Here is a 13,581-nt window from a genome sequence, read left to right on the forward strand (position 1 = left end):
GGCCGAGGATCGCTGGATTTGTTTGCAGAGCAGAGACGCCTCCGTTTGAGTGCCAAAGCTACCAGCAAAATGTGCACGGAGAAGCCGCGCGTCACCTCGAAAGCGTGGCTTGGATCTCGGTGTGCGTGCCCTGGAGGACGCGCTCCTCCAGGAATCCTGCAGGCTCTTTTTGTGCGGGTGTGCTTGCGCGCGCGCAACACACCACACCAGTGTGCATGTGCAGGAGGCAAAGGGGAGAGGCTGCGAATAAGTTAGCCCTTGCTCCAAAGTAGCCCTATTGAAGAGCCCTCCCTGTTCCCACGTGCTGGAAGGGAGCGCAGCCATTGTGGGAAGATAAAGGGGGCCAGCTTTCTGTGAAAATGCAAGGGCTTTTCTCTCTCCAGGACTGGGGAAGGACGGTGACATTATATACAGATGGCTAATAATAATAATGATGATGATGATAATAATAATTCCCATATCGAATAACCCTGCAATAAACGTCCACGCTGGGAATGTACGACAGCCAGCACCCTAATAGCGTGATAGATCAGGGCGAGGGAAGGGATGTAAACAGATCGCGGCTGAACACGAAGTGCCGCTCCATCCATAATGGTGAGCGATGGCTCTCGCCGCGGCCAGGGTTCCTGTTCCCTCTCATTGCTCTTGCCCCCCGGCAGCCCCCGATCCATTTCCGAGATCTGTGAAATGGAGGTCCTTAGCAAAGCGCGCCGACCGGAGGACATCAGCAAACCCACGTGTCACTCAGGCAGAAGGAACAGGATTCTTTGGATTCCTTCCAGTTCCGCCTGGCTTGTTGGGTTTTCTCCCCCCCCCCCCTTCTTCGCCTGCTCCAGGTTTTACTTCTGGTTGCCTGTGAAGGCTTTCGCTCCTCCCTTTTGAAATCCTATATTAGCTGTGGCCAAAGCTGGGTAGGAAATACAGCTCATTGTTGGCAAGTGCTGATGAGAAACGCGCCGAGGAGGGAAAGCAGCGGCTCTGAGACTGGTTTATGCAGCAGCAGCAGCAGGAATAGCAATAATATAAAGATTATACTCCACTTACGCGAGCACAGAGGAGGGGAAAAGACAACCGCTTGCTCTATGCTGGGAGATCTTTACTGACTGATTTTAGCAACACGTTTGGAGCAAACAAGAGAGAGGGCGTGAGGTGAGTGGCGCGCAAAGTGGGGGTCTCTTTTTTGACGGGGGGTGCTTCTTCCTGCAATGCGCTCAATGGGGATGTTTGGAGGGGAGAGGGGGCCAAGGAGTGCATTTTCAGCAGAACCCCTCAATCCACTTCTTCTCGGATTGCAAAGAACCCTTGCAGACTTTAAATTCCCAAAGTTGCTCTTGACAAGGAGAAAGGGAGAAGGTCGCGCGCCGCTCTGCCTGCCTTATGTAAGCCGTTTTGTGCAAGGGCATGCTAAAAAAAAATTAAATAAAAGAAACGTACGCGGTTGGAGGCAAATGAATTCGGGTTGGGAGGAAGGGGGATTGTTGATGGTGTGCACGCTCATTTAGCTCCGGGGTGTGCACGAGTTGCGGTGGGAGGGATAGGCGGCTGTATCCTTCCCCTTTTGCACAAGGTGCCTTCCTGCCTATTGCAGGCTGGAGAAAAGAAACCCAGAGCCGCCTGAGAACTGTAAGGAAACATTGCTGTCAGGAGGGAAGGACCCGTCCGGGGTAGAATTCGTGCCGCGAGGCGTGATTACCCTGCAGACGGTTTCCTAAGGAGAAAGGCAGTTTAGTGAGAAAAGCGGCGCTGGTTGCTGGCAAGCGCGCACGCACACACAATGTTTATCTCTTTCTTTCTCTCTCTCTCTGTAAACATTAACTTTTAAAGGCTGGAAATGGCAGACCACATGATGGCCATGAACCACGGGCGCTTCCCCGACGGAACCAATGGGCTTCATCACCACCCAGCACATCGAATGGGAATGGGTCAGTTTCCCACCCACCACCACCAGCAGCAGCAGCAACATGCCTTCAGTGCCTTGATGAGCGACCATATACATTACGGAGGTGGAAATATGAATGCAAACAGTGGGATCCGGCATGCCATGGGGCCGGGGAACGTGAACGGGGGGCACCCTCCCAGCACCCTGCCTCCGACGGCGAGGTTTAACAATTCCCAGTTCATGGCTCCTACGGTTGCCACCCAGGCGGGGCCCTTGACGGCCAGCATGCAGCTGCAGAAGCTCAACAACCAGTACTTCAGCCACCACCCGTACCCTCACAACCACTACATGCCGGACTTGCACCCTGCCAGCCACCAGCTCAACGGAGCCACCCAGCATTTCAGAGACTGCAACCCAAAGCACGGCGCAGGCAGCGGAGGCAGCAGCGTGCCGGCCTCTGTGCCCCACGTCCCTGCAGCAATGCTGCCTCCCAATGTCATAGACACTGACTTCATCGACGAGGAGGTGCTTATGTCCTTAGTCATAGAAATGGGCTTGGATCGCATCAAAGAGCTTCCTGAGCTGTGGTTGGGACAGAACGAGTTTGATTTCATGACGGACTTCGTTTGCAAACAGCAGTCCAGCAGAGTGAGCTGCTGACTTCTTGCCAAACAAGATTTGACTTTTTTTATCTGTATGAATGAAAACATTCCCTCTAGACACAGTATTTCAAAGGCTTTTAGGAGCTCAAGTATCTGGGAAGCAGAGTAAACTATAAGCTTGTATAATTGTTTCCCCCCTTTTAAATTGGCTACCACTTTTTTCTTCTTCTTAAACGTGGACACTCCATTATGCCCTCCCCTTCCCTATAATAATTTTAACTGATTCAGTCTTTTTTTAGTAATTCCTCAGCTATAATTTCTTCACTGGCAACATACCAATTATTTCAACTGTTAGATATGAATATTGGCAAAGTGCTTAATATTGTGGATTTTCTATAGGCTATCATTTCAGATGACTGAAAACTGCATTCAAATTCTGAGTTGAAGGACAAAAATATTGCATTAGTTGGTTGCATGAACTTCAGGGTAGATTCCTGCACAAATACTGCCCTCTTGCTTTGTTTTTAACTATGCATTTGCAGTGAAACTAATTTTTTTTTTTTTAGTCTGCTGAACTGGAAGCTTAACAAATGTGGGCCAAACCCTCTCTGATCAGGAAAAATAGTACTGTTACTTAAACTCTGCTGTCTGCACCCTTTCTTTCCTCCCTACCCCCCAATCTGTACAGACAATAATATAGTGTGAATGGAATGGTGTCTAGTTGTTGGGGAAAGCATTTCATAGGATTTTATTTTATTCTGGTTCTATCGTCAGCATATTTTCATTTTGGCATTGTGCATAGTTTATTCAGTACGGGGGGAGCAAACTACTGTGTTGAAAGCTTTTTAGGAAATTTGACAGTATTTTTGTACAATTTTTTTGAGAACATACTTGTTAATTTATTCTATTTTAATTTGCCAATGTCAATAAAAAAAGTTACCTGCTTTAATTTTTTCTAGACACCAGTTACCAATTTTTTTTTCTTTAGAATTTTATTTTTTCCTCCTCTCCACCTCACAAATGTTCGATACATATAACCCATTTAACTTGTTGAGCTGTTGGGTTGTGTGAAACATTCTGAAAGAAAATCTACATGACACCATTGTATGCTATATGTCATGATCAGTGCAGAAAGTTTTTTTAAAAAAAGGATTTAAGCCTAATTATGACATCAGTCTCATAAGTAACATTGTAACATGCCTGTGTGATTTTATCTAAAGTGAAATTGCCAAGAGGCAACAACTTTGTGATTTGCCAATTTACTTGCTTTAAATGTAGTCGTCCAGAATTATGATGCATAAAAGTATTTATTCTATTTATCTATTAAACTTTAATTTTATAAATACTCTCACTTATCTTATCCATAAGACTTGATTCTTCATGTAAATATATTTGCTGTCATCCAGAAGGGTTCAACAAAAGACAGGTTTTGTTCCCTCTTTAGCATCTAACGCTGTTAGCAAATGATAACCAAAAAAACCCCTTGCATTCCATGAGTTTTCATTGGGCAGAAAGAAAAGAAGGAGAACTTTGGTGGGAAATGTTTTCATTGGGCAAAGTTAAACGAGTCTTCCTGTCTAGAAGGTGAATCCTGACACCAAAAATGGATAACTTCCACATTTTGGCATAGAAGAGCAGAAACTGTGTATATACATTAAGGCAAGAGTAGGCACTATCCCCCCCCAACAATAGCTAGGATCAGGTGAAATGCTGTTTCAGTAGTAATATGAGTAAAGGTCGTGTCTTTGACAATGGATTTAATCACATTTTTTTTACAAGGTCACAGCAATTGAATGCGCTGACCTGACCCCTCATTCACCAAACTCTCTTGTAGACTAAAACTGAAATACGTGCAACAAGTTTAGACCTGCCCCCCTGTCTCACAGTAACTTCCAATGTGGTGGCATGTCATGGTTCAAGACTCCATGTGGGAAAACCTTCTGGGAACAGAAGAATTATTGGGTTTGAACTCTCTTGTACTGTATTTATAAAATAGAGAAAGGTTAGCTGGCCAGCCATTCTTATAACTGCATCTAGATCTGTGGCAGTCAGCTTGGGTGTATGTCTTGGGTTTCCGTACTTTTTCTGTTGTAACGCAAGGCTTGCCTTCGTCGCCCATCAACATTTTTTCCTTTCCAGGTGCCCTGCACCTGTTCTCTGCCATGTGGCCTTGGGATAGGTGGTTGTGGCTTGAGAGAGAGAACAACTGGACTAGAACTTATTTTGGTTCTTCTAAGTCTTCCATATGAAGATAATTCAAAAATTTCCCCATGGTTTATGCTTGTGCATCAACAAAATCATTGAATATGGGAAGGCAAGGGCAACTGAGAACAAGGGCATTGACATAAGCAAATAATATTTGGGGTTGTGCATGCTTGGTTTCAAGCAGTAATTGCTTCCAGCCATCTTACCATTACATTAGGATTTTATATTTTTGCCTGCATGTACTATTTACAGGAATACAGGTATAGCTGTGTTGAAACCTTGCATCAGTTTATTTTAAGGCTCTCTAATCTGCATCTTTGACTTGGACTTAACAAAGGTCAAGTTTTGACCTAGATGGCTTGGGGTATTTGGCTAGGAAAGTGTGTGGATCCAAGATGGCTGACATTCTATACTTCTAAAAAATAGTTACCTGGCTACTAAAGCAACTTAGGGGTCTAACATTACTTAACAATATGCTTTTAAACTAGAAGGCGTACTATTGGAATTTAAATACTCTGCGTAAACTTCATGGGATAGTTCTGCTTTCTTTGGTGACTGATCGAGCAAAGAACTATAAAGTTATGTCTAGGTAATTCTTTAGGTAGGAGATCCTTCAATAATTGGCGTCTCTTGATCATACAAGGAAAAACTTCTTGTTTACATGCAGCAAACTGCATAATAAGTTTAAGTTTATCAGGTGCTACAAAGCTGTCAAACTCTGCTATCAAGTGTTTTTTTCAAAAAATATTTAGGGCTTTTGTAAATTTATTTAAAGGGAGAGCAATTTCATGTATTACATGGCCACAAGCTCAGATTTTTCCAGTGAGTGTACATTTGATAGGGAGTTATAGCCAATATTGGCTCTTTTGAGTTTCCATATGATATATGACAGTTCAAAGGTACACCTACAGCAGAATCCTGTGTACAATTACTTGGTAGTAAATTCCATTCACTGCTTTTAGAATTGCAACCTTCACAGATCTTTCCATATAAAGCAACCCTAAGCTTCTAGAGAAGCTTAAAATATACTGGGAGTTGGATTACTCTAGTGTTTGTTTTGTAACAGTATATAAAGTCACAACACAGGTTCACATACAGTTGAAAAGCAACGTTTTGCAAACATTTTCATGAACCCTATCTCTGAACTGAAGTTTGGGAAGCGTCAGAGCTTAACACCTCAACTTCTGGCAGAACAGATCAGGTCCAGGGTGCTCCATAATATTTTCTGTAACTTTCTCTAATAATAAAAATAATAATAACTTTAAACCACTTATTTACACTAGACCAAAGTGTATAATTATGATGTGAGCAGTGACCTAGTTTGCCAGCCATTGCCAGATTATTTTGCAAACTAGGCTAGGGGAAAGAGTGTTACGTTCCTGTTTAAGTTGCTTATAGCACAGGAAACTTGACCTCTGTACTTTGGCTCTTTTTCAAAAAGTTCTCATATGGTACATGAGCTCTACTGTTCTTTAAGCCTTGGCCATAAATAGACACGGCGCTTTATTTGCAATGGAGATCAACGATAAGCCGTGCGCAGAAGCAGCACAAGAGACACTTGTTAAGAAAATAGGTGCTGATGAATAATAAAACGGCGTCGCTCTCTTGCGGCGAGCGGTGACAGCCACTTTTGCTGGTGCTGAGAAAGACGTCTCGCTGCTGCCATGCAGCTGGCAAGAACAGTTAGCTGCTCACAGCTGTTTATGAGGTGCTCAAGGGAGGCACACTAAGAAGAAGGTGACATCTATTGTGCAGTTTATAGTCTGGATGACTTTTACAACTGCAAAAGCCTACGCGGCACATAAATTGATGTCAACAGTAAAGGCCAGATCCTTTAGAGCAAAATATTAATCCCCTAATCTGTTATGGGTGGTCAGCTTTGAAATGTAAACACTCTTCTTCATGCCTGAATATATTAGGCATTGGTGCCACCTTGTGGAATGTAGATCGGAATTCAATTAAAAGAATTCCTTTCTCCCCATCCTCCACACAAAAGGAGCCATATAGAGATGTTAGGCAAATACCTAACTAGACTATGATAATTGTGTGGAAAACTGGGCCTGAAAGAGAAGAAATGATGATTCTGGCCAATGGGACATTTACCTTTCAATGTACTCCTGGATTAGTTGATCCCTATAATAAATTTTTAAAAAGTTTCAGTTATTTTGGTGCAGTAGATTTAGCCCATAGCACTTTGAATCTGGAAATTGGGGTTTATATACTAACTCAAAGCCAAATGACCCAGTGCAGTAATAGCATGCTTAGGAGTGACCGTGCTTCTTACTTACTTTTTTAACAATAGCATCTGTGATCTAGATTTGGGGCTGCAGCACAGAAGCAGGGTTGTTGTTTTTTAAAACCCTTTCTCCCTGGGCCAGGCTGCATCAAGGTCCCCATGCTAGGGATTATCAGAAAAGGAATTGAAAATAAAACTGCCAATAGCATACTGCCGTTACGCAAATCTATGACGTGACCTCATTTGGAACACCATGTATAGTTCTGGTTGCCTCACATCGAAAAGCATGTTGTGAAGTTGGAGAAAAAGTCGAGAAATGGGCCAATGAAATAATCAAGTGGATGGATCAACACCCCCTCCCCTATGAGGAAAGGTGGCAACATTTGGGACTTTTCAGTTTAGAGAAATGGTGAGTTGGAGGTAATGTGATATAAGTTTATAAAATGATGCATGGCATGGAGAAAGCAGACAGAGAAAAGTGTTTTCCACCACATAAGGCTAGAATCCGTGGATGTCCATTGAAGCTAAATGTTGGAAGTTTCAGGGCGGTATGCCCCTTGCATAGTTTTTTAAAGTATTTTTATTAAGCAATTTCAACATAACAAATTATCAAACCATATAATCACATACGTTATTTCCCCCCCCTTTCCCCCCCTTCCATCCCTCCCTCCTCCCCCCCCCATACCCTCAGCTCTTGCATAGTTAAACTATGGTGCTCGCTCACACAAGAGGCAGTGATAGTCACCAACTTTGATAACTTTAAAAAAGGATTAGGCAAATCCAGGGAGGATGCTTCAATCAATGGCTACTAGCCATGATGAAGGTGATGCTCTGTCTCCATGGTTGGAGGCAGTCATTCTTCTGAATACCAGTTGCTGCAAACTGCAGGAGGGGAGAGGGCCCTTCTGCTTGTGAGTTTCTCCCAGGCATCTGGCTGCCCCTGTGATGCTGGAGTAGAGGGGACACTGGCTTCATCCAGCAAGCCCTTCGTATGCTCTTAAGAGGTGTGGCCAGTCCTCAACATGCTGTTCCTGTTAACATGTCATTTGGCCTCTAGGGCTTTATACTGATGGAAAATGAGCCAAGTGGGGCCCCGCTCCAGAATGGCCCATGCTGGAGGCCCACATCTGTTTCTTGCTGAGAAGCAACTTTCCCCACTGCTATCTGGCCTCAAAGGGGACCTCTGAGGCAAATATCAACTGGGGAGGAGATTTTCAGCAGGAAACCAATGTGAGGGCTCCATTTAGGTAAGGAGCCTGTTTTGGATTGGGGGTCCCATGTGATTGTTCTTTGGTTAGCGTTAAAGCTAACCAAGTTTACGCACACTGGATTCATTAAACTTATCTCTTATATTCATTCACCTGTTGAACCAACCATCCTTTTCCATGTAATGCCAAACACTTCCATGACCAAGGAGCAAGCGTATGTAAATGAAGGGGTATGACTTCTAAGGGTTAGCTCAGTTCTTAGTGGCTCCAACTGCTTTTCTTAACACCTGTCATTTTTGAAAGACGAATCCTATTGCTGCAGTATAGCTTTTCGTTTCACTACATCAAAGACAGACACAACAGCCTATTTTAAACAGGATATTTTACTTAGCAGTACCAGGAGTTTCTAGATATAACAAAAACAAAGAGAAACTAGGCAGGCAACTCGGGATGCCACAGCTTTTTGTTCATTGGTATATTAACCATTCCGTGGCTGGTTTTCTCTCACTGCAACGGATGTTAATTAAAAGCTGCGGCTTTTTCCAACAGTTGCCAAGACTGTCAGTCAAGCATGACCCCTTTTAAAATAGAGTCTAAAGCATCGTACATATATGTCAAGGAGATTTCATGAGTTCTTGGGACATTAAATCCAGAGTATTTTTGATCTCAAGTCGAGTTTTACATAGTTCAAATGAAATAGGAGTAATTTAACATGATAGATGACAGGCCATGGCTGTGCCTGTGGGAAATTTGCAGTAACCTACCTGCAGCCACTAGATGTAGCTGGCACTCTGTGCACTTTGGATTGTAACTTAGTTGTAGATTGATTTCTAATACAGTGGTACCTCGGGTTAAGAACTTAATTCGTTCCGGAGGTCCGTTCTTAACCTGAAACTGTTCTTAACCTGAAGCACCACTTTAGCTAATGGGGCCTCCTGCTGCCGCCATGCCACCAGAGCACGATTTTTGTTCTCATCCTGAAGCAAAGTTCTTAACCCGAGGTACTATTTCTGGGTTAGCGGAGTCTGTAACCTGAAGCATCTGTAACCTGAGGTACCACTGTACAAGCCTCAATTTGTGCTGCAATGTCCTGCTCTGCCCAATTTCACCTGTGCGATTTAAAAATGCTTTTCCGCCTCTTCCACTGTTAGCGCACCTGTGTGGAAGGCAGACGCTCTTGTGCCAGGTTTCTAAAATGAACTGATGGTCAGAAAGGCAGGTAGATCTGCAATCAACTTTAGTCTTCCGCCAGTAATTCCACACACACCCTTAATTTGGGAATGGCTTTAAAAGAAACCCACAAACATTTTAACCTTTCCTCTCTGCATAGAAATGACTCTTTGGTGACAGGTGTGCTGTTGGAAGTGCCCAGAACAATGTTTCTGGATGGTTTCAACAGCCATGCTGAGGCTGCCTTTAGTGTTCCAGCTCGGGGCTTCAAGGCATCCATGATGACCAGGGTAGCCTTGCATGGGTAACCTCCAGGTTGGATTACTGCAATGCACGTTGTGTGGGGCTGCCCTTGAGGGTGATCCAGAAACTGCAGCTAGTGCAAAATGCAGGGACTTGACCGCTCACCAGAGCAGGGTATTACTACCATGTTATGCTGCTGCTGCTGCTGCTGCTGCTGCTGCTGCTGCTGCTGCTGCTGCAAGAATTGCACTGGCTCCCAGTTAGCTACAGGGCTAAGTTCAAGGTGCTGGTTCTGGTGTATAAAGCCCTATACTGCTTTGAACCAGGATACCTAAAAGCTTGTCTCGCCTCTTATACGGCTAATCCATCCCTATGCACTGCAGGTGAGTGCCTTATCAGCACATCCATTCTACGGAAGATTGGAATTGGGTTTTTAGTGCATAGTCCCCTTAAATATCAGACATGTGCCATTTCTGTTGCCTTTTCATCACCTTCCTGAAGACCTTCCTCTTCCAAAAAGCCTTCTAAGTAAAGATCTTTCCCACTTTGCTTCTGTATCAGAATCGCTTTTAGAGGTTTCACTTTATCCCTTGTGCATTTGCCCCCCTGAGCTGCTTTGGGAGGAAAGACAGGTTATAAATTTAACAAATAAATAAATATTAGAAGTCCTTCTGTTTTAAAAGTTGGAGAATTCCACTCCTTCACCACAGTCTATAGCCCAGGTTTGTTCTTGGCTGCAGATCATGGTTAAGGAGGAGATAAATTCCACATTCGGAATCTAATTATACTACTAACCATCATAAAAATAATTCTGCATTTTAAACCACATAATTCAATAAATGTCTCCAAACAATGTAGGTGACAGTTATACAACCCTTCTATTATCTGATTTCTTTCGAAAACCTCTGCTGCATTTAGGGTGCAAAATTATTCCTAATTCTGAATAAAATACAATCTACAGTGTCTCTTGTATCGGTAATTATCATAGGTTATGGCTTGGAATAGGCTTGGAAATCTAGGTTCAAATCCCTGCTAATTCATGAAGGTTATCAAGCGACCTTTCAGTTTGCCCAACTCACATGGCTGTTTTGAGATACTTAAAAACCAGATAATCCTGCATATTCCACACTGAGAAAGGTTGCACTAGAAATGTGGGTGGATAGATTTGCTTTCACTGGGTCTGAATCTGGCTCCTTCAGCTTTGACTGAAGATACACACCAGGCACCCCCAACCTTCGCCCTCCAGATGTTTTGGACTACAATTCCCATCATCCCTGACCATTGTTCCTGTTAACCAGCGATCATGGGAGTTGTAGGCCAAAGCATCTGAAGGGCTGCGGGTTGGGGGTGCCTGATATACACTGAAATTACCCTCAGTAAGTGTATGCAGATCTACTCAGAAGAAAGCCCTACTGAGCTCACTAAGGATTGCTAACAGGTTAAAAGAGTTTAGGATTACAATTTAAAACTCATGTTTTGATTTATTTACATAGTATAAAGCCATAGTAACTCTTGGTCAATCCTTAGTCAGTTCAATCCTTATTTCCTAGATTTTTCATAATATTAATAATATCAGTGGGTTGTATCTGTGACTTAATGATTACATGCCTTACCCAAGGGATACACTCACATATTCACTCACTAACTTCCTACAGACTCACTCGCTAACTTACTTGAATAGCACAGAGTGCTGCATAAATGAAACCATAATAATTAATTCCCACCCACCTTGAAGGACTTGGGAAATTTCAGAACTCTTAAATCCAGAGCCAGTGGGGAATTCCTCCAGATCCTTGGAGCAGCTTTCTTACACAAATCCAACTTTATACATGGGTTTAGAATAACATTATTTGCAATAAATCTGTCGTATTTAAAAGGTTTTTTGTGTCACCTAATTGGTTCTGCAATAGTTGGCCTCCACCACCTGGGTACTGAAGAAGAAGGCCAACAAACCAAAGAAGCTGTTCAGCTCAATAAAACCTTTTCAGTAATATGATGGTGGAAAACTGGGGAAATAGCTGTTACAAAAGAAACCTGATTGGAACATTCAAAAGATGTATATTATCAAAACCTCACTTAGCAAAAGGTACTAGTTCCTATTGATGACCAAGTCAGATTAACACTATATTCAGAACTTTGTAGGATAAGATCTGTGTCCCTTGATATGGGACAACCTTGTGATGTTGTCTTGTCCTCCAGAGCTTCTGGGTTGGAAGATCCTTGGTAGTATCCCACTTTCTCTTTCCTTTAGTGTTTTCTAGAAGGGACTGGTGCCCATTTGGACTGGTGAGAAGGCAGGGACCCCAACAATAAGTGGAGTCAGAGGCTATGCCTGGTGGAGCCAACCAATTCTACTTTTGTTCCCATCTTCCTATTGCTCTGTTCTATAAGAGTAACTGCAAGGGTGGCTGAGTTTTTGTCAATAGCATCTCTCAGAGTGGTGAATGGCACTATTTATCGGGAACAAATGCCAATGAAAATGCTCATTATTACATATTTTACATGGCTGTTTATTTGTATATATTTTAAAATTTTATATGGATGTTTTATGATTGCCTATACTTGTAATACCTAATAAAGGTTTGGTGAAGAAGAAGAGAGAGTAACACTGATACTAAGGAGAAGGAAGCTGACGGACAGCACACACACACACACCCAGTCAGTAGGCAGGCTGGTGAAGATAGGGTTGCCATATGTCCAGAATTTCCCGGATATAGCCAGAATATGGCAGTTGGAAACAGTGTCCAGACAAAAATCGCCAAAATGTCCAGGAAAATCTGGACATATGGCAAACCCATGTCGGAAGTCTATATCTGGTGAATTTAATGTGGGGGGGGGTTAGAAAATCTGTGTTCAGATTTTCACTTTTTGAAATATGGCAACCCTAGTGGAGACCAACCATTACTAAGAGGTAAAAGAGTATAGGATTACATTTTAAAACTCATGTTTTGATTTTATTTACCATATTTTTCTGTGTATTGGATGAGGTTTCTTGACTCAAAAATCACATAAAAAAACTGGGGTCATCCAATACACAGATAGTAGCACAGCGGGGGGGGGAGTACCACGCCGCCAGCCATTTGGTTGATGGGAGCACGGTTTCCCCAGATGCTGCAGCAAGCGGGGAGCGATCTGAGGGGTGTTTTCTGCCCGCAGCTGTGTTGAGGGGGAGAGAAGCTGCGCGCCGCCAGCCAGCTCTTTGGCAGGAGCACAAATTCACCCGATGCCACTGCACACGGTAAGCACTCCCTGGATTGTTTCCTGTGTGTGGCGGCATCGGGGGAGGTTGTGCTCCTGCAAACCAGATGGCGGGAGGGGGACAAATTCACCCAATGCCGCTACACCCGGGAAACGATCTATGAAGTGTTTTCTGCCCGCAGCTGCATGGGAGGAGAGGGTCAACAACTTTGACCCATCTCCCCTCCTTTTCTTAAAATTTAGCCCCCCAAAATTTAGGGGGGGGTCTTATACAACTGGGCGTCTTATAGACGGAAAAGTACAGTATATAGAATAAAAAGCCATAGTAACTCTTCGTCAATCCTTAGTTAGTTCAAGGCTTATTTCCTAGATTTCTCATCTTATTTAGAAGGATAAAGCATCAGTGGAGGCTTATCCACAAATCGGATGCTCTCCCCAACATCCCCAGTCGGCACTATGCTTTTAAAGCAACACCATACTACTTTAAACAGTGGTCACTTCCCCCAAAGAATCATGGGAACTTTAGTTCCATAAGGGGGCTGAGAGCTGTCAGGAAACCCCCTTATTCACCTCACAGGGCTACAATTTCCAGAGTTCCCTGGGAAAGAGGGATTGATGGTGAAAGCATTCAAAGATTAGCAGCTCTGTGGGGGGAAATAGGGGTCTCCTAAGCAGAGGCGGAGCTAGCTACTCCGGCCCCCGGGGTGGCACACATGTTGTGCACCCGGGGGTGGGGCTAGCTGCCCATGGGGGTGGGCCGAGCGTCCCAGGGGGGCAGCGCAGCAGTGTCACCCCCCCCAGGGATGACACCCAGCGCAGTCCGCACCTCCCACACACCCC

At 43.8% G+C, this 13,581-nt stretch overlaps 1 protein-coding gene across 1 annotated transcript; it reads left to right on the forward strand.

Moving 5' to 3' along the window:
- Positions 1–816: 816 nt before the first annotated feature.
- Positions 817–3,826, forward strand: CITED2 (Cbp/p300 interacting transactivator with Glu/Asp rich carboxy-terminal domain 2). The gene is made up of 2 exons (XM_082217145.1): positions 817–1,149; positions 1,825–3,826. Exon 2 carries the CDS (start codon positions 1,832–1,834, stop codon positions 2,537–2,539), a length of 708 nt encoding a protein of 235 aa, XP_082073271.1. The 5' UTR covers positions 817–1,149; positions 1,825–1,831; the 3' UTR covers positions 2,540–3,826.
- The last annotated feature ends 9,755 nt before the right edge of the window (positions 3,827–13,581 follow it).

The sequence above is a fragment of the Podarcis vaucheri genome (assembly GCF_965113315.1).
Source record: "Podarcis vaucheri genome assembly, chromosome: 3".
Taxonomy (NCBI): domain Eukaryota; kingdom Metazoa; phylum Chordata; class Lepidosauria; order Squamata; family Lacertidae; genus Podarcis; species Podarcis vaucheri.

Excerpts from the sequence above, each read along its gene's own strand:
- CITED2 (XM_082217145.1), top strand. The coding sequence starts at position 1,832 with ATGGCAGACCACATGATGGCCATGAACCACGGGCGCTTCCCCGACGGA.